Source organism: Stegodyphus dumicola, chromosome 5 (assembly GCF_044657685.1).
Source record: "Stegodyphus dumicola isolate Sdum_Otavi_A_Nest chromosome 5, ASM4465768v1".
NCBI lineage: Eukaryota > Metazoa > Arthropoda > Arachnida > Araneae > Eresidae > Stegodyphus > Stegodyphus dumicola.
Window position 1 is genome coordinate 196018666 of NC_140772.1, and position 25829 is coordinate 196044494.

At 32.9% G+C, this 25829-nt stretch overlaps 1 protein-coding gene across 3 annotated transcripts in view; it reads right to left on the reverse strand.

Moving 5' to 3' along the window:
• Positions 1-25829, reverse strand: part of LOC118196808 (ribosomal RNA small subunit methyltransferase NEP1) — a 66148-nt gene that overhangs the window by 13901 nt on the left and 26418 nt on the right. For all 3 annotated transcript variants that reach the window (XM_085817519.1, XM_085817520.1, XM_085817518.1), the window contains exons 3-5: positions 21220-21361; positions 14545-14603; positions 11524-11673 (exon numbers count right to left, since the gene is read on the reverse strand). In XM_085817519.1, the coding sequence (XP_085673645.1) occupies positions 11524-11673; positions 14545-14603; positions 21220-21361 (351 nt within the window). The remainder of the gene's footprint in view (positions 1-11523; positions 11674-14544; positions 14604-21219; positions 21362-25829) is intronic.

A 25829-nucleotide genomic window follows, 5' to 3' on the forward strand; every position in this document is an offset into this window, starting at 1 on the left:
GGGCTATATTGTTTTTAAAGGAAGTGCTTAAAATATTGAAATACTGTACTTAAATTTTTGTTACAATTATTTGTTGAATTTTATAAGATTATATTCCATTACTTGAAATTTGGAAAACATAGACAAATTAAAGTCAAAAAGAGCTGCTATCAGATCTGCAATCACTAAACAAATAAATAAAGCAGAAGATTTGCTGGTAGCAGCGATTGAAAGAACTGACACAGATTCCTTGTTAGAGTGTCAGGATATTTTGTCAGAAAAAGAAAATTCTTTAAATGAACTTGATAAAGAGATAGATAAATTGATTGAAGATAAAGCTGAATATGAAAAAGAATTAAAATCGGTTGAAGAATACTCTCATAAAATTTTGAGTATGAAATCCAAAATTAAGAATAAGTTAAGAAAATGTAAAGCAGATACTGAAGTTAACGTAGTTCAAAATGTACCTGTAACTCCTGTAATCGAAAATAAATTTGTTGCGGCAGTTAAGTTGCCGAAATTAAATATTGAAAAATTCTCTGGTGATCCCAGCACTTTTTTAGAATTTATTAACTGTTTCAAGAATGCTGTGGATAACAATGATTCTTTGTCAAAAATAAGTAAATTTCAACACCTGAAATCTCTTTTGACAGGTACTGCATATAATGTTGTATCAGGGTTTGATCTCACTGATGAAAATTATGATGAATGCCTAAAATTGTTAAACGAAAGATATGGTAGGCGGGATACAATCATAAACTGTCATATAAATAAAATTTTGAACTTAAAGCCAGTAAAATCATCAAATAATATAAAGGGACTTAGAAATCTGTATGATAAATGTGAAATACATATCAGAAATCTCAAGTCAATGGGGGTAACAACAGGTTCATACGGGCATCTACTTATGCCTATACTGTTAAAATTGTTACCAGAAAACATGGTTCTAGAATTTCATAAGAAAAATAATACAGAAAATGAGTATAAGGTCAATGACCTATTGGAATTTATAAGAGAAGATTTACGTGCCCGTGAGGCCACATTATTAGTAAATAATTCTTCTAGTAATAAAATACATGACACTTACTAATTTTAATTCCAAACAAAAATATAATCAGAACTATAAGTGTTCCTTCGGCTGCTGCCTTGAACACTTCTATAAAAATACATTGTGTAATTTGTGATTCTTCAGATCATACAAGCTTGGGTTGTAAAAGGTATACAGACCAAGAGAAACATTTTAAATTAAAGAAGGGAGGACGCTGTTACAAGTGTTTCTTAAAATCACACCTGTCTTCTAACTGTAAAAGTAAATTAACCTCATGTTCGAAATGTGGTAATAAATTTCACAATGAGCTGTTCTGTAACAAATCAGAAAACCATAAAAGTCCTGAAAATTTAACGCAGATAAATCCACAACCTTAGTATCTTGCGTTTCTGAACAGAAAAATAAAACTATTTCTACATTACTCCAAACTTGTATTGTATGTGTCTCTGGAGGTGAAAACAGAATCCATGCAAGGGTTTTGTGTGATAGTGGTTCAGAAAAATGCTTTATAAAAGAAAATTTAGTAAGAAAACTGAATTTAAAGCCTATTAGAAAAGAAAATTTATTAGTATATTCATTTGGCAGACGAAAACCACAAGAATCATCATTTGACGTAGTTTCTCTTGAATTACAAAATGTTTCGCAACCAAGCAATACCATAAATATAGAAGCCTTGGTAGTTGAAAAAATAACTGGCGCTACAGTCAAAATTCCAGACAAAGGTTTGATTCAACGATTGAAAATGAGAGGATTTAATCCTGCTGATACAGGGCATGAACGGGAAATAACTATTTTACTAGGGTCAGACTTTTTATGGCAAATTCAATTAGGTATTCTAGGAAAAATTGGAAAACATTTATACATTGCAGAAACTATTTTTGGACATACTATTCAGGGGCAGATAGAATCAAAAAATAGAAAAATAAATTGTTGTAGCATATCAGTTGAGAGTGAAAATGATGAACTGAAGAAATTTTGAGATTTAGAAATCATGGGTATTGTTGAGAATAACGAAAAGAATTCTAGCGATTTAGAAATCATAAATGACTTTCAAAATAATTTGAAATTTAAAAATGGTCGTTATGAGGTAAAGTTACTATGGAGCAAATCTCGCGATTTATTGAGAAACAATCTTGAAGTGGCTAAAAGAAGATTTGCTAGTCTAGAAAATAAATTTAAGTGTAATGAAATGTTATTTGAAGAATACAACAATATTCTCAGGGAACAAGAACATTTAGGAATTGTAAAAGAATGCCCTGAAAACAGCTCGACACTTAATTCTTATTATATGCCTCGCCATCCTGTAATTAGAGACGACAAAACAACAACAAAAGTATGCATCGTTTATGATGCTTCTTCAAAATCAAATAATGCTCTTTCAATTACTGTCTTCACCCAGGGCCAAATCTAAATCCAAATGTTTTGGACGTTATTTTGAAATTCCGCGAAAATAGGATCGCCTTTTTGGCAGATATCGAAAAGGCATCCTTTCAAATATCAATCGCAGAAGAAGACAGAGATTATCTGAGATTTCTTTATTTTAAAAACCTTGATAGAAAAGAGAGTGTAATTTCTTACAAAATGACAAGAGCAACCTTTGGTGTAACTTGTAGTCCTGTCATCCTTGCCTGCACAATAAAACATCACATTGGTAAGTACAAGAATTCTAACTTTAAGAGTTTTGAAATGCTTAACTCAAATCTTTACGTGGATGACCTATTTTCTGGAGCGACAACTGTTGAAGAAGCGCTTAATCTATCAAATGAATCTATTAAAATTCTTGCTGAAGGAGGTCTAAATCTAAGAAAATTCGAAACCAATTCCCTAGAGCTTAAGCAGAAATGGCTTGAGGAAAAGTTAATCTCTCTCAATAGTGAAACTACATGTACATCCTTAAAGGTACTAGGTTTAATATGGAATAATGATGAAGATGTCTTAGGACTAGAATTAACACCCTTACTGTCCTGTATAAACACTGACTGTACCAAATGTAATGTATTAAAAATAGCAGCCAAAATTTTTGACCCATCCGGATTTATCGCACCTTTTGTATTTCAAATTAAATGTTTATTGCAACAGCTATGGCTTCAAGGGGTACCTTGGGATGAAGTCTTTTCTGGAGAACTTGAAAATAACTGGAAAATATGGCTTTCTGAAATAAAAGAACTTAAAATGTTGAAAATTCCCAGATATTATTTTCATGTACCAAATTTAGACAGGGACACTGTTCAGTTACACATTTTTAGCGACGCTAATCCGAATGCGTATGGCTCAGTCGCATACTTGAGATACAGAACTGATGAAGATAAATTTGAAACTACATTTGTTTTGGCAAAATCACGTGTTGCACCATTAAAGAAATTAACGCTTCCCCGCCTTGAATTGATGGGAGCACTGGTGGGTGCTAGGGTTGCCAACTACCTAAAAAATATTCTACATATTTCAAATGTCATTTTATGTTCAGATTTGGAAATAGTTCTACATTGGATTAAAAGTACAGCTAAAAGATGGAAACCTTTCATTGCTAATAGAATTTCAGAAATACATGAAATTTCAGATCCTTGTTCATGGAGACATTGCGAAGGAAAACTCAACCCTGCAGATCTAATAACAAAAGGTTGTTCTGCAAAAGAACTGATAAATTCTTCGAAATGGTGGCATGGCCCTGCACTTCTTTCGTTACCTGAAAGTCAATGGCCAAAATCCAAACTATCAAAACCAAAATTACATGATGTATCAGAAGAATCTCGAAAATCGGAAGCTATCCTAGCAAGTGTGATTAAAACTGAAAAAGTTTCACCCATGAATTTGACGAAATTTAGTTCCTCGAAAAAACTTTATTGTGGGACTGCTTGGATTTTTAGATTTATATCAAATTTAAAAGTAAAAGGGGAAAATAGAAATTTTGCGGATAGAGTTAATGAATCTCCGCCTTTCGCAAGTTGTGGACTCGATTTTGAAGGTCCTTGGCATGTAAAAGAAAATGACAACAAATATTACATATTATTGTTTACTTGCACCACTACAAGAGATATTCACCTGGAGCTCATAAAAGGCATGAGCACTGAAGAATTTTTACTTGTGTTCCGCAGGTTCGTATCCCGAAGAGGTTTGTGTTCCATTGTGTACTCGGACAATGCTAGAACATTTAAAAGAGCCAAACTTGAGTTAAAGCAAATGTGGAAAGTGATTAATCATCCTGAAGTTAAAAAATTTTATGCTTCGCATGGAAATATATTGCAGAACGTGCTGCCTGGTGAGCGGTTTTTATGAACGTTTAGTTCGCAGTGTAAAAACTAGTTTAAGAAAGAACATTGGGAAATCATCTTTGACTCAAAGTGAATTAGAAATGCTTTTGCTTGAAATAGAAGCGATGATAAACTCGCGTCCATTAACATACGTCTTTTCTGATCTTGAAGAGCCCTCCGCACTTACTCCAGCCCACCTGTTGATTGGCAAACGACTCTTGAGTTTGCCAGCTGTAAGGAGGAATGACTTGAATTTACCAGGTTCCAGAGATAAATGTTAAAATGTTTCCGTATACGAGAAAATCTAATAAATCCCTTTTGGAACAGATGGAAAAAAGAATATCTCCTGTGCTTGAGATCTGCTCATTATACCGGTCAGAAGAAACCATCTGCATTCAACGTAAATGATATAGTGCTTGTTCATGATGAAAACTTACCTAGAAGCTGGTGGAAATTAGGAAGAATAACCAAAACCTTTATTGGTAGAGATGGAATGATCAGATCGTGTGGAGTGGAAACTGGTAATTCGGTAATCAAATGTCTAGTACAGCTATTGTACAATTTAGAAATTAATGATATTAGTAATTGCAATAATCAGTGACTGGTCAAAAAATAGACTGAATGACTGATAAACTGATAATTTTTTTTGTTATAATGTTTTCATTTATTCATCTTATTATTTTCCTTGGTTTAATGATTTGTGGTGATTTTGAGAAATGTTAATTTAAATGTTTTGTTTTTCTATAGATTCAGAAAAAACTTTCTTGGTATTAAGAAATTATTGATATAATGTGACCTGTATATGTAAATAATTTTTATTTTTTTCTTATTGTTATATTAATATTGTAATGGTTTGTTAAATTTGTGATGAACCTATTGTTCATCGGGGGGAGTTTGTTGAAATTATTTCTTTTTCCCTCCGATGGAACCAATTTTTCTTTTATTATTTATCGTCTGTCACTGACTAGATCACGTGACTGGCGGCAGAGAAAGAATGTAATAACTCTTTTAGTTTAGTTTAAGTGCGACGCTTGAAATGATCTGTGCTTGGCCCCATAGCGGTAATCAACAAATATAATAATTGTTCTTGATAACCTAATCTTGGCCCTATGATGGGGAAATTTATATTATATGCAAATTTTGTGTTTTGAATAATGTAAATAATGTACACAAGCTCTTCATTAAATATTTCTGTGTTTCAACTAGAAGTTCTTATTTTCAAGTTGAGTCTTTACGTGAAAATGGTATATTGACTCTTGATTATACTAGTACATTCTTGACTAATTTGATGCTCTCCCAACTTGTGAAAATAGAATCGTGAATTCGTGATCATAATGCTCAAGTTTTATATAACCACATCTTGGCTAATCAACCATGTCCCTTCAAGATACATTTTTACCATATGATTTGAACTATATTTTATCTTGCTCTACCTGTTGCTAGAGCATTTCTCCATGCCTTCATCTCATTGGAAGAAACCTCCACATCAACCTCATAAGATTTTTAAACGACATCCCTTTTACCATATGATTTGAAGTTATTTCCCTTTTATCCTGATCTACCTGTTGCAAGAGTGCCTGGACATTTCAAAGTCATTTCTCAATGCCTTCACCAGCATCTCAGGTCCATTTCATCAATTCACTTGACACTGGGTGTTTGTGTATCTTGAATTTTATTCACCATTTGTCTGGCGCATAATAACCCATGAGGTTTTGTGCCATTAAAAAACCAACTAACCATCAAGATACAAATGCATCGGGGAAAATTTGGGCGATATAGCTCTCCTTGGAAATATGTTGAAAGATAATAACAAGAAATATATGACATGAATAGTTGCACATTATCTTGCTGGTCAGATTACAACGTTTTTAGTGAGTTAAAATTTGACCACCAAGTGTAAATAGCTTTGTATATACATGAGCCCTTTTTTTTTTAATCCTTCTGGAAATAAATTATTTTTGCAATATTACAATAGGAATGGCATCAAAACAGGCCAGTGAATTTCATTGACATAGCACTGCCCTGTGAGGATTTCACGATTCCTTACTTGTTTATTGCAGGATTTCTAAAGTGGAGAACACTTTTTTAAATTGTAATGCTCTGTGAACCACAATACACTTGTTACCTCCTTTAAAATGCAATTTTTTTATCATATGCCACTAAAGTATACTTATATTTTAAAGATGCAAGTAATTAAAATTCATTTAATTTTTATTAGTATTAAGTAATTAATAGAAAAAATATTTGTTTTCAATAAAGCAAGGTTATTAAAATTTGGATAATTATTATTTAAACTAAAAATTCAAAATAAACATTGGTATGTCCATTAATTAATAAGATGAATGAACTAGCCAAATCTTGCATAGCTGTTTTATGTTTGGATGCATGATGATAAGAAACACCATGGTCATAGTGCTTTAAATCCCCTTTTGTTGTTAAGACTAGAGTGGGAAGTTTATAGGTACAATAACTGATAATAAATTTTATAAAATGTGAATTCTGGGGAAAAAAGTGATAGTTTTTTAGTGTGACATATGCAGTTAATCTCAGTTTCTTTCTCATCCTTTTTTTTTTTAAATCTAAGAGGACCACAAGGACGAGCTTCAAGAAGCACTAGTGGTCTGCAGATCACTGATTCAAAAATGCAGGGCTATTGAATTTTAGTTTATTTTTCTGATGACACAAACTGGATTATTTTACATTAAAATGAACAATGAATTGCATAAGTATATAAAAATGGTGATACATTGTATATTCAATTGGCTATCTTTTACAAATAACTGATGGGGTATTAACAGAATAATAAACAGTAATTATTAAAAACTGTCATCTCACTGAATTGTTGAATAAAAGGACAAAGCTAAATGTGCAATGCATTTTGAGTTGATATGTGAAGCCATCCACCATTAGTTTTATCTTATTAATTTTTTAAATTCTCAAAATTTTATAAATTCAATTTTTTAATTCTCAATTGTTAACTGTGTACACATACGAAAATTCTCCAGAAGTAAACAAACACATTTCATAAAACAGGACTTCAAGCAGTATATCTTTCTGGCAGATCAAATACAGTACACAGTACGAGATCCTGACTCATAGGGACTTCAACAGTTCTGGATATAGGAGCATCAGTTTAAATCTACACTCATGTCCATAAATTAAGGATAATGCAAAATCAGGCAAGGAAGAGTTAGAAGCAAAACAAATTTGACTTATTTATTAAACAAAAGGTAAAGAGCAAAAAAAGATGCTATACGTTTGATATTATTAAAAAAATTAGCGATTTTTTTTCCCTAGAGCAAATTTAAAAAAAAAAAAAAAAAAAAAAAAAAAAAAAAAATCTATTTACAAAAAAACAATATTACATGGTTGGTATGATTGTTAATACACTGTATGTCTCCCAGATGATGCAATACAGTCCGTACAACGCCTACGCATGCTGAGTATCAAATTATCGATCTGATCTTGGGAGATATTACACCACTCAAAAAGCAATGCTCTCCGAAGTTCCAGTAGACATGTAGGAGGAGGTTGACAACTCGTCGGCCAAGCATGTCCCATACGTGCTCTACTGGATTCAAGTCCGGTGAGAATACTGGCCGGTCCATACGGGTGATATTCTTCCGATTGAAGGCATTCGCTTACAATGTTTGCACGGTGAGGACGGGCATTGGCATCCATAAACACAAATTGTGCGCCCATGGCACCCCGAAACAAATGTACATGTTGTTCCAGAATGACGTCCCAATAGATTTGGCTTGTCATGGTTCCAATTTGAACATGCAGGTCAGTTCTGGAACCAAGAATAATTCCACCCCAAACGAGCACTCCTGCACCACCGTAACGGTGTCGTTCAATGAGGTTTTCTTGGTGGTAATGGGTACCTGGAGTTCTCCATACGAAAGTCCGGCGAGAATCAGACTGCAAGCTAAACCTGACTCATCGGAAAACATCCCACAAGCCCACTGTTGTGGTGTTCACAATGCATGCTCTCTACTCCAGGCTAACCGCAGGCAACAGCGAGTTGCAGTAAGTGGAATGCATCTGACAGGTCTACGAGCATATAGACCAATCTGCCCTAAGCGTCTGTACACGGTCTGCCTTGAAATTGTCGTACCAGTGGTTGAAGAGAGCTGACAAAATAGGTCTCAGGCTGTGCTCCGCCTGTTTCTTTTGGCAGTAACTGCCAAATACGGGTCCTCATTCGGCGTTGTAACTCTGGGGCGACCTGTGCTGTAACGTCTACTCACATTACCATTATCTTGGAATCGTTGCTAAAGCCTGGAGATGACACGCTGGGCAATTCCAAGTTCGTCTGATACTTCCAGTTCGGTACGCCCACATTCCAGGCAGCCGATAATTCTATCACGTAAAAAATAATCCAAATGCATCCTTTATGTCATAACTATTCGGTTATTGCACTGAAATGCTTATAAAACACCTGCAAACAATTTTACTTCTTTGCCTGTATTCCTTATGTATCACTCTCTTACACTCGTCATTGTGACGTACCATCGGTGTCATCTGGTTACTTCCTGAAATTTGTATATGATTCTTGAAGATGTGTGTAGTGATTTTACAGGTGATATATTTATTTTAGTATTCGATTTCCACGTGACTCCGAATTATCCTTATTATGGATATGAGTGTAGTAAGATGACATGTAGAAATGATAAAATCAAAAAGCATTTATGACCTTAAAGAAATCATCCTAATAATAAACTCAATATTTTTTCATCAATTTGTCCACTTTATTAAACATTGCTTTCAATTTAAGTTATTTAAGTTTCTTTGTTATTTGGGCCAACACTTTTTGTATAGATAGACACAATATCTTGTTCACTTTACTAATAACTGATGGGGTATTAACAGAATAATAAACAGTAATCATTAAAAACTGTCATCTCACTGAATTGTTGAATAAAAGGACAAAGCTAAATGTGCAATGCATTTTGAGTGACATATGTGAAGCCATCCACCATTAGTTTTATCTTATTAATTTTTTAAATTCTCAAAATTTTATAAATTCAATTTTTTAATTCTCAATTGTTAACTGTGTACAAATACGAAAATTCTCCAGAAGTAAACAAACACATTTCATAAAACAGGACTTCAAGCAGTATATCTTTCTGGCAGATCAAATACAGTACACAGTACGAGATCCTGACTCATAGGGACTTCAACAGTTCTGGATATAGGAGCATCAGTTTAAATCTACACTCATGTCCATAAATTAAGGATAATGCAAAATCAGGCAAGGAAGAGTTAGAAGCAAAACAAATTTGACTTATTTATAAAGCTTATTTATTAAACAAAAGGTAAAGAACAAAAAAAAAAAAATGCTATATGTTTGATATTATTAAAAAAATTAGCGATTTTTTTATCCTGGAGCAAATTAAAAAAAAAAAACCTATTTACAAAAAACCAATATTACATGGTTGATATGTTAATACATTGTATGGCTTGTCATAGTTCCAATTTGAACATGCAGGTCAGTTCTGGAACCAAGAATAATTCCACCCCAAACGAGCACTCCTGCACGAAGTCCTGTGCCAAGTACCACAATTATCAATCGAAATTTTTTTTGCTATGCCAGTTTATTTACTACTAGTAGTGATATTCTCTAACTTTTATTTACTACTAGTAGTGATATTCTCTAACTTTAGAGCCATACTACAGATTTTGCCCTACATTAATTGACGACTGGGTGCATTGTCATCACAACAGGGCCCACCAGCGGCCGAGCGGTAAAGTTGTTGAATACTGATAGTTCGGTCCGAGCTTCGAATCCTGCGAACGGGCTGGCTGCATGGGTGTTTTGTGGTTTTCCCCATGTGTAACATGTATACGAGCCAATTTCCCTTAGAAAGTCCTCCACGAAGGCATCCCTTCCCTTAGGCAGATAGCCCTAGTGTGCTTTGCCATAATTAAATACACCAATACACCGGGAAATCTTCTGTTATATTATCTTCATTTATGACCACTTCTCCAGAAATTCCATTACTTGGAAAATTTCACTTTTTGTTTGCAATATCCGAAAACCTTCAAATTGATGGCTATCATCATAAACCTTAGACCTATTTCTCACACATGCTTAAGGCTCATCAAGGGAGAATGCTAAGACATTTTATGGCCAGTTGTCTATGAGCCCTAAATTTTGCGTCTCACTAAATTCTAAAAATTACACCACTTCTGAATTTTGCATCACAATGCCATCCAAAATTCTTAAGATTTTGCTATGCTCTCTAAATTCTAAAAAAAATTGCGTCCCCTAATTTCACTCGACTAACGCAGATGCACCAGCTTGGCGCAGGTTCTGGACTTATCTGAATAACAAATCAGTTATTCTTAATGAAAACTGCACTAAATATAATATTTGGTCTATGAGTATCATTTATAAAATCTAATTTTTGTATATGGAAAGAAATTTTGAGTTAATTTCTCCTTGTCAACACATTCAATACTTAAGAGCAGTTAGCTTAAGTCCATAATCATCGCCAAGCATAATGTCGACATAAAAGATTACCATGCTCTTTGGTATTCAATTACTAACAAAAAAAAAAAAGAGTTTAGACATTGTTGCAAGTGTCCTTTCTCAAGCTGCCATGTAATGATTAAATCAGAAAATAATAAATAATATTTCGCAAAGCAAAATGGCAGCTATGTAGCCAACCTATTGGTCATACAGATTTATGCTAATAAATGATTATTTCTTCAGTATGGAGTATTTTATTCAGTGCGAACTGAAATTAAGAATCTGGACTCTCCCCGTTTTATTACAAAAAAATAAACAAACTTAAATGTGCATGCATAAGACCCATATCACACGGCATTTGTTTCACACGAACAACTATTTCGGACAATTTTTCTACCTGCTTTACTATTGAAAGAAAGACGTGCGAGTTTTCCCTTCCTTTCAAAAAAAATTGCAAGTTGTTCGTTTTCAACCAATCAGCTATCAGCTTGTTTGTAATGGGAAACCAGTTTCCCCTGCGTTAAATCCAAAGCGATCTATGGTGATTGGCTGTTGTGACAAAGCAGAAAAATTGTTCCAAACAGTTGTTCTTCCGAAACGAACCGACGTGTGATAGCAGCCTAAGCATACCCAAAAATAGTTGTGGGTAATCTGGAGGTCAAAATTTTAAGCCTTTCCTCATACTGCATATCTGGATTTCCGACTTTCTGCTATATACAAAAGTAAGTGTTTAGTTTCTTAAAAAGATAGTTAAAAATACTAAAGCTTTTTACCTGACCATGAGCCATCGCTCCAACAACTATAACAATAGGTTCATCATGTGGGACCAATTCTCTAGGATTGACAACTTTTTCTGCATTATATGACGTAGCTATTTTCTTACATCCAACAGGCAAGTGATTAGTGACTGGATTTTTAATTACCTGAAATAAATACATAATTAGAGATACCATTTTTACACTTTACATGGTGAATGTTTTCGTACTAAAAATTTACAGCTATTTAAAAGTACTTTTTCCTGGAATCATAAACGAAAAATATATTTTAGCTTCCAGATATCCATACCTGCAAATCAATATTAAAAAAATATTTTTCAATTCTACAACAATTGAAAGCAACCAGATTCTCACACACAGAAATGAAACCAAGCATCTAAGAAAGCTGTAACATTGTATCAACTTTATGATTCTTGAATATGAATTAGCAGACTTTTCGATATGTTAATTTGTGCTCACTTCTGTCCCTATTTAAGGAAAATATGCCCTTCTGAGTGTTGCATGTTTAAATCAAATATTCATTATAGTTTTATAAAATATGAAATAGATAATAAAACAAATTCCAAATTCAGGCTTCCAAGTACCCATGCTTGAATGCAGGACTATGTTATTCAAAATTTGACAACTCTAGGTACCATTGTTTTTCCACAATGCGAGAAACAGACATACATTCATGTAGATTCTTAACTTTCTGTTGTTTATACAACTAAATAATATTTGGTGACAACAATTTGAAAACTGATTCAGACATTTAAAGTGCCCTTCTGGGTTAAAAAGAAAAATTAAATGGACCCTGAATCTAATGAGAAATTATTGAAGAGATATTTTCTTTAACACAATCACTGCCAATTATGGGCTTGCGCGTGATATGGCGTTATTGCTGAACAGCCAATTCAGCACCGATGCATAATATGGGGTATGGCTTAGGTGCCAGTCGTGCACTGGTGCAAGAGTAGCTACACTTCATTGTTTATTCTCCAGTTCAATCGACATTATGTTTTGAGCCTGTATGCTGGTACTTGAAGGTTAGAAACTAGTTGTATTAGTTTCAAATTACTTTATTAGTTATTGAAAAAAAAATTGTAGCATGAGTTGTATATGATTAAAGTAGATAGTTGTAGAAGATATTTCTGCACAGCCTTCACATTAAAAGAAAAATGCAAAATAAAAAGCCACTAATGGCTGATGAAATTTCAAATTTGTTAGATGAACTATTGGACAATTACCTGAATAATTTTAGTTGTGATGGTGAAAGCAACGAGGAATTCTTTCCTCTGAAATATGTCCGATATATTTCAGATTTGGAAGATGAAGACCATATCATGTAAGGTGTGACACGTATATGATATTCTGCTACGGTAGAAAACATAATTTGGAAAAATGAATCAACATCCATGAAACAATTTCCATTCACAAAATTTGAGTGTTTCCAACAACCTGTTCCAGGTGACTTTACAGTACTTTTGTCACTTTCTACCAACCATATGAATGAAACAGTTGATAAAATGAATGATTATGCTCGCAAAATAATTTGATATATATTACATATAGGAACCATATGAATTAATTGCAGGCAAGATTACTGGAAATAAATACACTGTTTGTCTTACGTGTATTCTTAGGTAATATTAGCAGGATTGATTTTTGTTATTATTGAAAGCATTGTACTTCACAATGCTTTCAATAATAAGCAGAATGCAGAACCCCAAAGCAGAATGCAGAACCCCCAAAGGATCAACTGTATAATGTCAGAAGAATTGTCAATTTGTTCAATGCATGATTATTTGAAATATATTGCCCAAGACGAGATATTAGTTTAGATGATCAATGATATTGTGGTGTGGACAACTTATTTTTAAACAATATATAGCAAACAAATGCCATAAATCAACTTGTATGTGATAACAAAACCTAGTGGTATATTTCTGAAGTTTATGGAATGCTAGATGTAGGATGTAACGTATTTATGGGCAATTATTATAATGGATATGAACTGGTAAAATGTTATGACAGAAAAATAAAAAAGAACAGGAATACATTTCTGAAAGAAGTTAGAACATTCCCCTCCCCCCCCCCAAAAAAAAAAAACTAAAGAAAGGAATAACTATAGTTTAGCAAGACTGCTAAGTGGGAGGATAAGATGCACTTACATTTGTAATGAATACAAAAATGGTATAGTAAAGGGTTTCTTAAACTTTTTGGTGTGGGGACCCCATAATATTTATGAATATTTTGTGGAATCCCATAAGCATTGCACAAATCCAACACATGAGTGAGTGAAACTATCAGTTTCTTCACTTGAAAGATAATATACTATTGCTGTTTCAGGTGATTAACTTTAATTTTTAAAGTAAAATAATCATATCTATTATAACAAAAATGTGTTGAAATATTTTCATTTTTAATTTGTCTGTATTGTGTTATTTTTTATCTATTTTTAGATACATTATGTAAAAATATTCGGCAATCGTAAAATTATTATAAGTTGAAGAAATATTAAAACAGCTAAAATTTTTGGCGACCCCCTATTGCAGGTACCAAGACCCACAGTTTAATAAACTCTGGTATAGTAGAAAAAACAAACAAAAAAAGGCAAAATGAGATCAAATCCACTTCCTGTAACTCAATATAAGTAATTAATGGCAGGGAATGATAAGTAAGATCAAATTCTTGCCTATTATCCATGTGAAAGTGAAACTATTGAGCTATAAAAACTATTGAGTGACCTACCAAAATATTTTCACTTATTTTGCAAATAATGATTATGAATTCCCACTTCATCTATAACAAATATTACAATGGCAATGTAACTTTGACTTTTCATCATATCATCAAAACATCAAGAAAAACATTTAATGTCCCCCCAAAAAGTTACATGAAAACCCTTTTTTAACTGATAGCTTCTATATCATAAATAAATAAAGAAAATTAATAAAGCATAGTTATTTTTAATTAAAAATATATCTAACTAAAAGCAATTCAGTAAACCTCTAGATTAAATATATAAATAGTCATTACCTTCATAAGTCTGTGATTTCCATCTGCAGATCTAATAGTGAGTTTGAATAGTAACTGCACTGCAAGAAAAATTTTAGAAATTGTAAAACAGTTACATCATAAAATAGAAATAAATTAAAAATGAATTACGTATCAGACAACTGGCATATGAATATATTCAAAGTCTACTGAAAGTTGTCTCCAATAATGTTATTCCAAATTTCAACAAACATGCACGTGTTCAATTGAGACATACAGAGTGGTCATAAAAAAAAAAACTCCCCTGATATATAAACCACTATCTGCCTACCCGTTCAACCAATGAAATTTCAGATATTATTATTTGAAGGTATGCACTGAACACTGTGATGATTTAAAACAATAGAGCTTTCAAATTTATGGCTACAACAAAAAAAAAAAAAAAAAAAAAAAAAAATCGAAAATTATGAATGGCAACACCCACTTTTTTTTCTTATACTTCAATGTATTGAAAAATCATAAATGACATTGCAGCGATACATGCATGATGAAAACTGCTGACGCAAAACATCTGTAAAGAGCATTGTAAAGGACCAATGAAAACACAGAATGGGTGCGCATTGACACACTCTGTATAATTTTCACATAGAGAGACAGTAAAGCACTAGTCATAGAACACCATGTGCAAAGCATTGCTTGTGGAAAACCTTTAGTAAGCAGTGTGGGAAGACTTTCTTCAGTCAGGTGTTTGAATGCACTAACAAGATGTTACTTACAGGGAAACAACAAGGTGAACCAATGAAGCTGATTTATTGAATGGGGAAAATGCTACTGAACCAGTGCAAGCTTATCAACAAAATCAGAAGCTCAGATGAGGCCCATGTTCCATAAAAATTGTAAGTTATTTGATAAAAAACTTGATGCTGGAAGCATGACCGTTATTCCAATGACCATCTGTTACTATTGTAGTTATTGTGAAAGTGCATAATATGATTACTTCAGGTCCATTGCACACTACAATAAGCATTGCCTGCAGTTTGGATGTACCAAAAATCAGTTCTCAAGTTTCTGTGCTGTGGTCTGCGGATGTTTCCTTACTGATTCCAGCATATCCAAACATTGGCAATTGGAGATGAGCAACAGCATGTCGACTTTGGAAATATTTTCTTTATCATGATAGCAGATGAAGACACCATGTGGCTACTTTGGATATTATGGATCGATTAGGTGCATTTCTACACTATTCGGAATGAAAACTTCAAGAACCGTGTTTAGTGGGCTGATAAAAATCCTTGCAATGTGGCATCAGCACCTTTGCATGAAGCTAAACTCACTGCATGGCATGGCTTCACAAGTGCATTTATTCTTGGTTCTTATTTCTTTATAAAGGCCACTTCTGCAGGTATTAAATCATGCTCCATCACAAGTACTTGGTATGCAACAACGTTGCAGAATTATGTAATTCCAGAATTGCAGCAGCAAAATGTTGTTGATGGCATTGTATGGATGCAAGATGGTGTTCCTAAACATATCACCATGTGTATTTGGCAAGTGCTGCAGTAGTACTTTAGAGATAGAGTCATCTCCCGTAACTTCGAGGTTCCATGGCCACCACGCCCCCTCCCCTATTCTCTCCGATGGATTTCTGGTTACGGGGTTACCTAAAATTTATATTGTACACATCAAATTCATGAAATTTCTTAGAAGTGAAAGATGCCATAAAACTTAAAGTTATACAGATTCATCCTGCAATGTTACATTCATCATGGTTGTCAACAATCTCCTACATGCAATGCATTATAATTTGCAAAGATGTACACATTGAAAACTTGTAATTCCATCAAAAGTTCCCCCTCCCTCCTCACATCCTGTATATTGTCATTATACCTATGCTCTTCTTTGCAAAGGTTTTATATGCTGGCAGTTTTCATAATATGTGTATGATTCCAATGTCATTTATAGTGTTTAAATACACAGGCAAATTTGTGCAGGAAAAAAAGATGTTGCCATTCAAATTTTTTTTAATATAACCATAACCATTAGAGCTCTGCTGTTTTAAATCATTATATAACTGAAGATAACATCATCTGAAACTTCATTTTGATTGGCTGAGCAGATGGCTACTAGGGTTTCATATCTTGGGGAAGTTTATTTATGACTACTCAGTATATGGCTATCTCTCTTTATATGATCATTTATACACATATGTTTTTTTTTAATATTATGCGAGATACGATTGTGTAAACAAGGCTACTCCTAAAGTTAATTTATGACACTGTATTTTGTATGAATTCCAACAAGGAAGAAATGGTACAGAAACATCCTGAAATTTAGTGAAAATTTTTGGTGTAGATCAAAGACAATATGGTCAAGACTATGATAGAGTAAATCCTTTTTTGACAACATGGGAGCCTGTGGAAAAGCTTAACTCTACTCAACAAACCATTTCAGATCATATTTGGAAATTAGGATTGGTCTATAAATATTCCAGATGGTTGCCTCATGAGTTAAGTAAGAAAAATGTGCATCAAATGCACATCTCTACTTGCTCAAAACAAAAATTGGCCCTTTTTGAACTAGATGATAACAAACTGCTGATGAAAAGTAGATTACCAGTAAAAATATCATTAGACCACATGCTGAAAGTGACTCTCCGACAAATCTCAGTGCCAGGCTGGGAAATTCTCCCATACCAACTATACTTTCCATACTCGGTACCCCCTGATTGTCATTTGTTTTGCTCCTTGGGAAAAAAAAAAACAAAAAAAAACTGCAGATGTCAGCCAAAGCATTAGCTGAAATCTTTGCCTCTAAGGACAATACATTTTCGAAATCTGTGCTGCTCAAATATCTGAAATGCCCATACATACAAATTTCAGTTGGAATGAACTACTTAAGTGACTGACGTAATTACTTCTCTCTTGGGGATCTTTGCCTCGTTTTCCCCATTACATGCAGTTTCCCTTTAAGACAAGATTGCAATGCGAGCATCAAAAGCTAAACGTTGACATTAAACAAATTACATTCAAATAAGAGAGCTACTTTAGTTGCTTCAAAAGAATGTCTATGCGTGCCATTTAACAACTCTCGGAAACCAATGAGCCAAAGCCACGATAACGTGATGGGAGAAAGCACCACATATAAAACAGATTTAGGTTTTTGCCCAACTTTGCTGTGAAGGTATTAAAAAATTTTATTTTCAAATTTTGGCAAAAGGTCATCAGTAATGACGGAAATTATATGTACAATAAATATTATTATTAAAAAGAATAAATAATGTGAAAAAAATAAAAAACAATGTAAAAATACATTATTTTCTTTCACTTCTCAAATCAGGGTTCATAGCCACATTTTAGTTAAAAAAATAAGCACTTTTCAAGCACATTTTAAGAAAAAAATAAGCACCTGTCTAATTACATTATACACAACTGCATAACCTTAAAAATTTGACTTGTAATTTAAAATATGAGAAATGCAGTATTTATTAAGAGAGAATAAGCATTACCTCAACCATGGAAAATAATTACTTTTTTTTTTTTTTAATTTTAAATAACAGTTCAATTTACAGAACTAGTTTACAATGAGAGAAAAAAAAAACTATCCAGAACTAAACTATATTACAAGATTTAATGATGAAATTTCAGTTCAAAATAGAGAAAATAAGGCATATTTGTTCTATTCACTTGGAACTTAATAATAAATACAATTTATTTTTTCACTCATATTGATATTCAACTAATTTAAATCTAAATTCTGAACATTTTCTAAATTTTCATCGTATATCAGTTTTTCTTTAACAGATATTGCAAGCAAAGTAATTTAAGTAAAAAAGAGGAACATTTCTGAAATCAGAAGACAGAAATTTACTTCATGCAGTCATCCTTTAACAGCAAAAGCTTAACTACTTGCATACTTGAAAATTGGTGAATATTCGGACAGTCCAGCGTAACTTGAAAAAGAGGAGCGGAGAGAGGATAGACTGTAGCCGTTCTTTAGATTTTTCCGCTAAATAAATGTTAAATAAACGTTTTGATATGTGCATCATATAAAAACAAACCAACGGAACAGAAAAATATTCTGCTTTGCAAGCACAGTAAAACTCTTTTAAGTGTTCATAAACAAATCTCGGACCGAACATCAAAATTAACTATCTCTGCAAAATATCGCAAACGTTACTGCGCAATACGTGCGCCGTAATTCTTTCCTACATGATATTACGCAATCGGATTCAACAGCTGCCGGTATTGGGAGAATAAAGAACTAAATAAAGGAAAAGAAAGAGACTTACCAATCTGGGGTGTTTTTCATTATAATTTTCAACAGACTGAGTTAAATTTCCGGAATAGAATCATTCTTCGCTTGGGTTGGTAGACCGCAAAACTTTTAGTCTTATTCAATCCAGATAGGAAAGTGACAAGAAAAAAAGAAAGAAAGAAAGAAAAGGTCCATTGCTTGTTTTACAGCGAACTGTAACAGTTTCAATATTTGAGATTTTGAGGAAAAAGGGGAGAACCTCCCAATCTTCGTACTGTATAATGTATTGGCCAAAAAAAATGAAATTATTTCGACTATTCGATTACTTCCCCTTTATTTGAGCCATTCCGAATATTATTCCTTAGAAAGCTAATCTGTGTTAAAACACAACCATTTTTAGAAATTTACTATACTTCAGCAGTTACTGCAACTATGTTATTATAAACATTCATACATATACTCATAATACAAGCATAACGATCATAATAAACACGAATATGAACTGACCAAGCGGAATGAGAATGCAAATTATTAAGAGCTTGATAGAAATTCAAATGTTTGTAGTATTTGGGTGGGAGGAAAAGAATGCCGAATGTACCGAAATTTTCTACTGCTTTCGCAATTCTTTGACCAACAGAACGACGGGCACCTGTCTGTACTCTCCAAAAGCTATTTCCGGGAATATGATTCACCAACTTCACCATCTGACATTCCATATTACGAAGAAAAGTTGTTTATTTAGTTTCAGCTTTGGTACGGGGAAAAATTGCGCATTCATTTAAGAAAAAAAGCACTAAAAGCAAAAAATAAGCACTAAAAAGAAAAAAATAAGGGCTTTAAAGAAAAAGTAAGCACCTATAAGGGCCTTTATATTTTATTTTCAAATATAAGGAATTATAAGCACTTATAAGGACCGCTACGAAACCCTGTCAAATGCATAAAATTTTTCTGGTAGACCTTACATATATGATAGAATGAGAATAGATTATGACACATCAAGAAATACACTCATAGGGAATATTAAAGGAAAAAATAAAAAAATTCATGCAACTTGAATGACTTTGTGGTTAAGAACATGGAACTTGCACAAGATCTTTATTTTGTTATGCCTGACATTATCTTCTAAACGCAAAATTGCTTATTTCTGAATATATATATAGGGCTACAGATTGTGACATGAAGTGGAATAGGATAAAAAATGTGTTACCACTTTTTAGGGATATTTAGGAAAAAAACAATAAGGCATGTTGTCATCTCTAACCAAAATAAGCTTTACAGAGACCACACTGTATATTATATTATCTAGGAATTCCTGTAGTAACAAAAAGCTGATGTTCCAGTGTTCTAGTTCCATAGAAATTCTGTTGGATTTAACATCTGGAGAATATATAGGCCAATACATTTGCAACATTCCTTCACCTTCAAAATAATTGGTCACTAATGCAACGAAATGGGGACAGCATTATTCTTGATATGGAGCAAGTCGTAACTGGCCGAGATCCTAAACAATTTAACTTCAGAATCGCATATGTCATCTCATTATATGTCAACAATCATACTACTACTCGTAAAAATGTGTAGCTCAATGCAGCCATTCAAAATGATGCCCACCTATACTGCGATTATACCAATGTTTTTCACAACTCCAATATTTAGTACACCAAACCTGGATAGTTGAGCTTTGGTAGTTGCAAAAAATTATCTTGCAGGCTTTCCTGAAGTTAGCTGCCTACTTCTCTTAGAAATCACTGCTAAATAATGGTCCTGAGAATGTGTTGTAGGACATTTTCAACATATATTGCTATCATCTTTAAACTGTTTCCATCCATGACAGGAAGTTTTTAGCTACTTTTTAGGTCATCATTTATCCTGCTTCTGTCATATACCACCTTTCATAATGCCTTCTCAACAATACATTTCACATAAAAAAATTTATCCAACTACTAGTACAGTTCTTGAAATTAGAATCTGAAGCATCGCTTGAATTCCTTTCCACGTGCTGGAAGAATGAAATGAAACTATTTGCATAGTTCTCTATACTGAAAAATGAATCACATTGAACTAAATGATCATCCTCCAAACAAAACCAGTTGTATTTTATACGTACTTGAGCTAAGAACTAACTTTGAGCTACGTACTACTTATTTCAGTTGAGTTCACTTAAAAAGATTAACACCAGTCAATGGACAGGTTAAAGCTTAACGTGACATAAAAGATATATATGTGAATATTTACTCTCCAGAAATAAATTATAACCATATTTTCTAAGATATAATCATTTATTAGTTGTAACAGAAAATGGTAAGCTGTTAAATATGTTAATAATTAATAAATTTAATAAATAAAGCTTAGCCATTGGACCAGAAAACATCATGTTCTGGGAACTTTTGCCTATGGATTTATGGCTATTAAGACTTTTTTAAAGGAGGGGGAAAAGAGAAAAGAAACCACTATAAAACTTACCTATAAGCCCAGAAAAACGTTTGAAAGTTCTTGGAATTCTGGTCTGTGGATTTATTTCTATTAAAGCATTCTTTTCTGTGTGAACAAACACTTGCAACAAGCCAGCTCTGTTTAAGGGGCTGTCAAACAACATCATTAAACACTGAAATGAACATATATATATATTTTTTAATTTTTCAGTTAATCATACAAATCTTACAAAGAAAATGAAAAACCTTCAGCACATGCTATAGCTATTCTCAATATGTTAGGCAAATAAGTTCCTGCCAAAGTGGTTAAAACCAATGATCATAAAATAGTCAAGAACTAACAGTTTTTCCATGAACTGTTAGTTCCATATGGCAGTATTTGAAAAAGCATGTACATTAGCATATGATATTGAAGCCTGACTGAGTGAGCTTTAAACCTTTTCTCAGTTATTAGTGTCAATCACATCTACTAAGCATTTGGTACAGAAAACAGTCAACTTTTTTATTTTATCCAAAGCAACAGCAATAAGTTTCAGCAGATTCTTTAACAATAATGAAAATTATATATCACCACAGCCATTCCATTGTATCCTTTGAAGTTGTTTTAAAGATAGTTTCTCATATTGGCCTTATGTGCTGAATGACTGTTCATCAGGTTTTTTACACTTGAGCCAAAACATCTCGTAAATAACTTTATACTTCCATAACATTCTTACATTAAAAATAGGACTAACTGCTTATTATTACCTACTTATGCAACCACTACACTTCTGATGTCCTTTCCTTCTGCAGGGTTAAGTACTAATACCTTTCTTGCTATTATAGTCGAACCTTGCAATAACAAACTTCAAGTGACCGGAAGTTTGGTTTGCTACATAAAATTCTATAAGAAAAATTAATTATTTCACAGAAACATGTAAAAACTGAATGATGAATAAAGGTTTAAAAAAAAAAAAAAAAACATTAACATAGCCACATCCAAAAGTGTACAAAAAGTGAATATTAAATGTAATTAAAAAATAAACACTATTATGGTTATTTTTATGGCTATTTTTATGTACAAGCATTAAATTTGTTTTTCATTCATTTCCAATCTTTCTAAGGTGTATGGAAATTCATTTGTCTTTACCTGAATCATTGGTTGAGATACTGGCAGATTACAACTTCTTTAAATGGTGAACCATTTCAGAAATGCTTCTTCAACATTTCTGTGCTCCCCGTATCTCAACTTTTTCCTCATATCCAAATTTTTCTCACCTGCATAAATTTTAGTTTTGATTTTTTCAAATGATATCAGTAGTAAATTTGGATAAGGACTCTATTTTTGTAAAATGTTTTATTGCTCTATCATCTGGTAAGAACGTTTTTAACTCAACTATTATCCTCTGGATTTTTACTTTAATTTGCAGTTAGAATTTCTAATAAATTAAAACTAGTCTCCTTGAAAGATACAACTAAGGACTTTAAAGTTTTAAAAGAATTTGATACTACAAAATTTATGGAAACATAACTGTTGAAAAAAAACTAAGCATTCTTGTGTCAACATTAAAAACAAAGATTTCTGAAAAAAGGAAATTCGAAAGAACATCAATTTGAGAAAAACCATTTCAAGATTAACAATTACGTGTCTACAAGTCAAATTATGGAACAGTCTGTAATATGCAAGACAGGATCATCAGGGCTAGTTAACATGACTAAAGTTGATGATCTCTTATTTGCTGGAAATGTTTCAGGGCCACCACAAAAATCTTCAGGGTTATGATCATGCAAGAGAGATGCAACTGCTAGTAATGCTGTGCATTCTGAAGAAAAGCAAGCTGCATGTGCACATGCCAAGGTTGGTGTAACAACTCAGTGATGACATCCCAGACCTGAGGGTACAATTTTGTGAATAGTTTTAGGAGATGGTGACACATGAATCAGGATTATGGGTAGCATTATTTGGTTGCATGAAACACAATTTATACTTAATGTAACTGTCAATAGGTATAATTGAGTGTACAGACTGAAGATAATCTACACATACTGCTGAAAAGGTTGTAAATTTGCCTGACATAAATGTGTGGTATGATTTGTCTTCCAAAAGACTTATTGGAACTTTTCATTTGAAGGTACTATAACAGGAGAAGAGTACCTAAAAACAACTGCTGATTCCATTTTCCTAGCCATTTGTGCAATATATGGGAATGAGAAGTTTTATTACCAATAAGATGGTGCACCATTGCACTACAATAGAGATGTGTGAGCATACCTGGATCAAAATGTACCACACCATGCAAGGAACAAGTTGAGGATGACAGGATACAGGGAACTAATTGAGCCTTCAAAGGGTCAGGGTCCAAATCCAGGAATAAGCCATGGGCACTCAAAATATATGGTGACCAAAATTCTTCTCAAGTGGTTTGGTGTTAGGGAAGGACAGATGGGTCACCCCCGTAAACCATTCCCAGAGGTGCTCTTCTTTAAAATTTGGGCAGAACTCATACTAACAACAGATGCAATCATTCATTCCTTGCTGAGATAAAATTTGTGGGCTTGTTCTGATTAGGTCAGACAAGTGAGATTACCAACAACATTATAGAAAGACTGCTTATTATCACCTTTAGGTAGAAAAGTGCACGTTCTTCGACACTGCAATGCTTCCTCCCACTTTTATTACCATACATCCATGGCAAATTTAAATGGCATATGATTTACGCAAATATATGGAATATGAATTAATTAATTGGGCAACTTCATCATGAGCAGCTGCTTTAAAAGGTTGATTAACTCTTGTTTCTCATCTGATCAGTATTAATTTTAACATTCTGAGTGGCCAGGGTTTTCGCTAAGAAAGCACAAATTTCCCAAAACTACTATGAGAACAATTTTTTAAAAAATTTTAATGTAAAAACTCTGCTGGTATTTCATATCTGGATTTCTGTATTTTTGATATATTGCCTTAATTTCTTTAACATATTTTAATATGCACCTATATATACACGTTCTTACAGACATAAAAAAAAAAAAAATTGTAGTATATATACAGCCTTGCCGCTTACAGGGTTAATTCAAGTGAGTTAAACGTAAGCTATAAATTTGATCTGCTTCAGTAATTGATTTTATAATAATGAGTGAGAAGCATAATGAGGTTTCGAATGACAAGCAGCAGACAGACTACCAGATTTAATATGGAGATTTCGTAAGTTATGAGTAACTGCAACTTTATTGATTTGTTTATAGCACAGAGTTCAGCTTGAAAAACATAAATTTCATGAAGCTGGTTTTTCCATTTTTCATTATGTCTAATAATTTACCATAACATAAATATAACCCAAATAATGATCAATTTTTTATCCGTACCTGCAAAGTATGTAAAAAAAACTATAGTTTACTAGCTTCAATAATATGGCTTGGCTAACCAGTGCATTTAGAAGAATAACAAGGATTAATTAAATTTTTTTACCAATTTTATTTTTAATATGAAAGACTAATTTTAAGCACATATTTCTGTAAAATATTATATTAATAAACACAACAAATTTATATTTTTCCATTATTATAATTGCATTTTGATTAAAGCATTAATTATTATGCATACACATTTTATTCAAAATAGTTCAATGAAACAAACTAATTTAAAACATTATACTAATTAGCATTACTACAATGTTTTAAGTATTTTCATTAGTGTTTACCAATAAACTCCTGCCAACGAATGGTTTGTCCAGCAATTAAATATCTTTCTGCAAAAGTGCTTCCCTCCCCCCTTCTTTTTAAAAATAATTATGTGCAATGTGTGTCTCTTGCTCAAATTTTCACTTCAAGCACTGACTTAAATTCAAAATGGAACCTCTGTTTTTAATGTTAAAGAGGTTTCCTTTAAATCTTAAATATGGCAGGTAGAATTACACAATCAAATTACTCAGTAGACTCACACCATATAGTTATACAGTCAAAAGTCTTTAATCCGGACGTCTATAATCCGGAATGATCTATAACCCGAACCTCAAAGCTACAAACTTTCTGCATATGCATAAACGCATTATGCATAATACGTTTACGCATGTACTTTTAAGGTATAACGAATGGTATAAGCCAAGCTAAAATTATCTAATTCAGTTAACATTACAGATTGCGTTGTTCCTTAATCTTCTAATTGGATCCGGCTTATTATTTTTTGCAGACTGTTAGAGCAATTTTATAAAAGTAAGCTTGAACTTTCGTTTATGTCAAAAAGAATTTCCGATTCTGGAGCTGCCAAAGAATCTACAAAGCGAAAGCATGTTTCGATGTTCATCAAACAAAAAGTGGAATTACTGCAAAAAATGGATAAAGGCATACCCTTTGTTTCTCTAACCATTCCGAAATCTGTTTATCAAATTCACGCTGCTCTGCCGGGGGGGGGGGCGCAATTAACTGGAAGTCGATCTGCCAACACTATCGTTATCTTCAGGGCAGATGCTTTTATTTTATTCAGCTTATAATTCCTTACTAAATGTAGTATTTCATCTCGTTGTACTCCGTCTTTGATATGATTTTAATCAAATTCCTCATCATTATAAATATTACGAATACACATCAAATAGTTTTCTGCTTGCAATTTTCTAATTTCGACTATGCGTAATGTATGCTTTACGCATGCGCACGTTGAAAGAAATG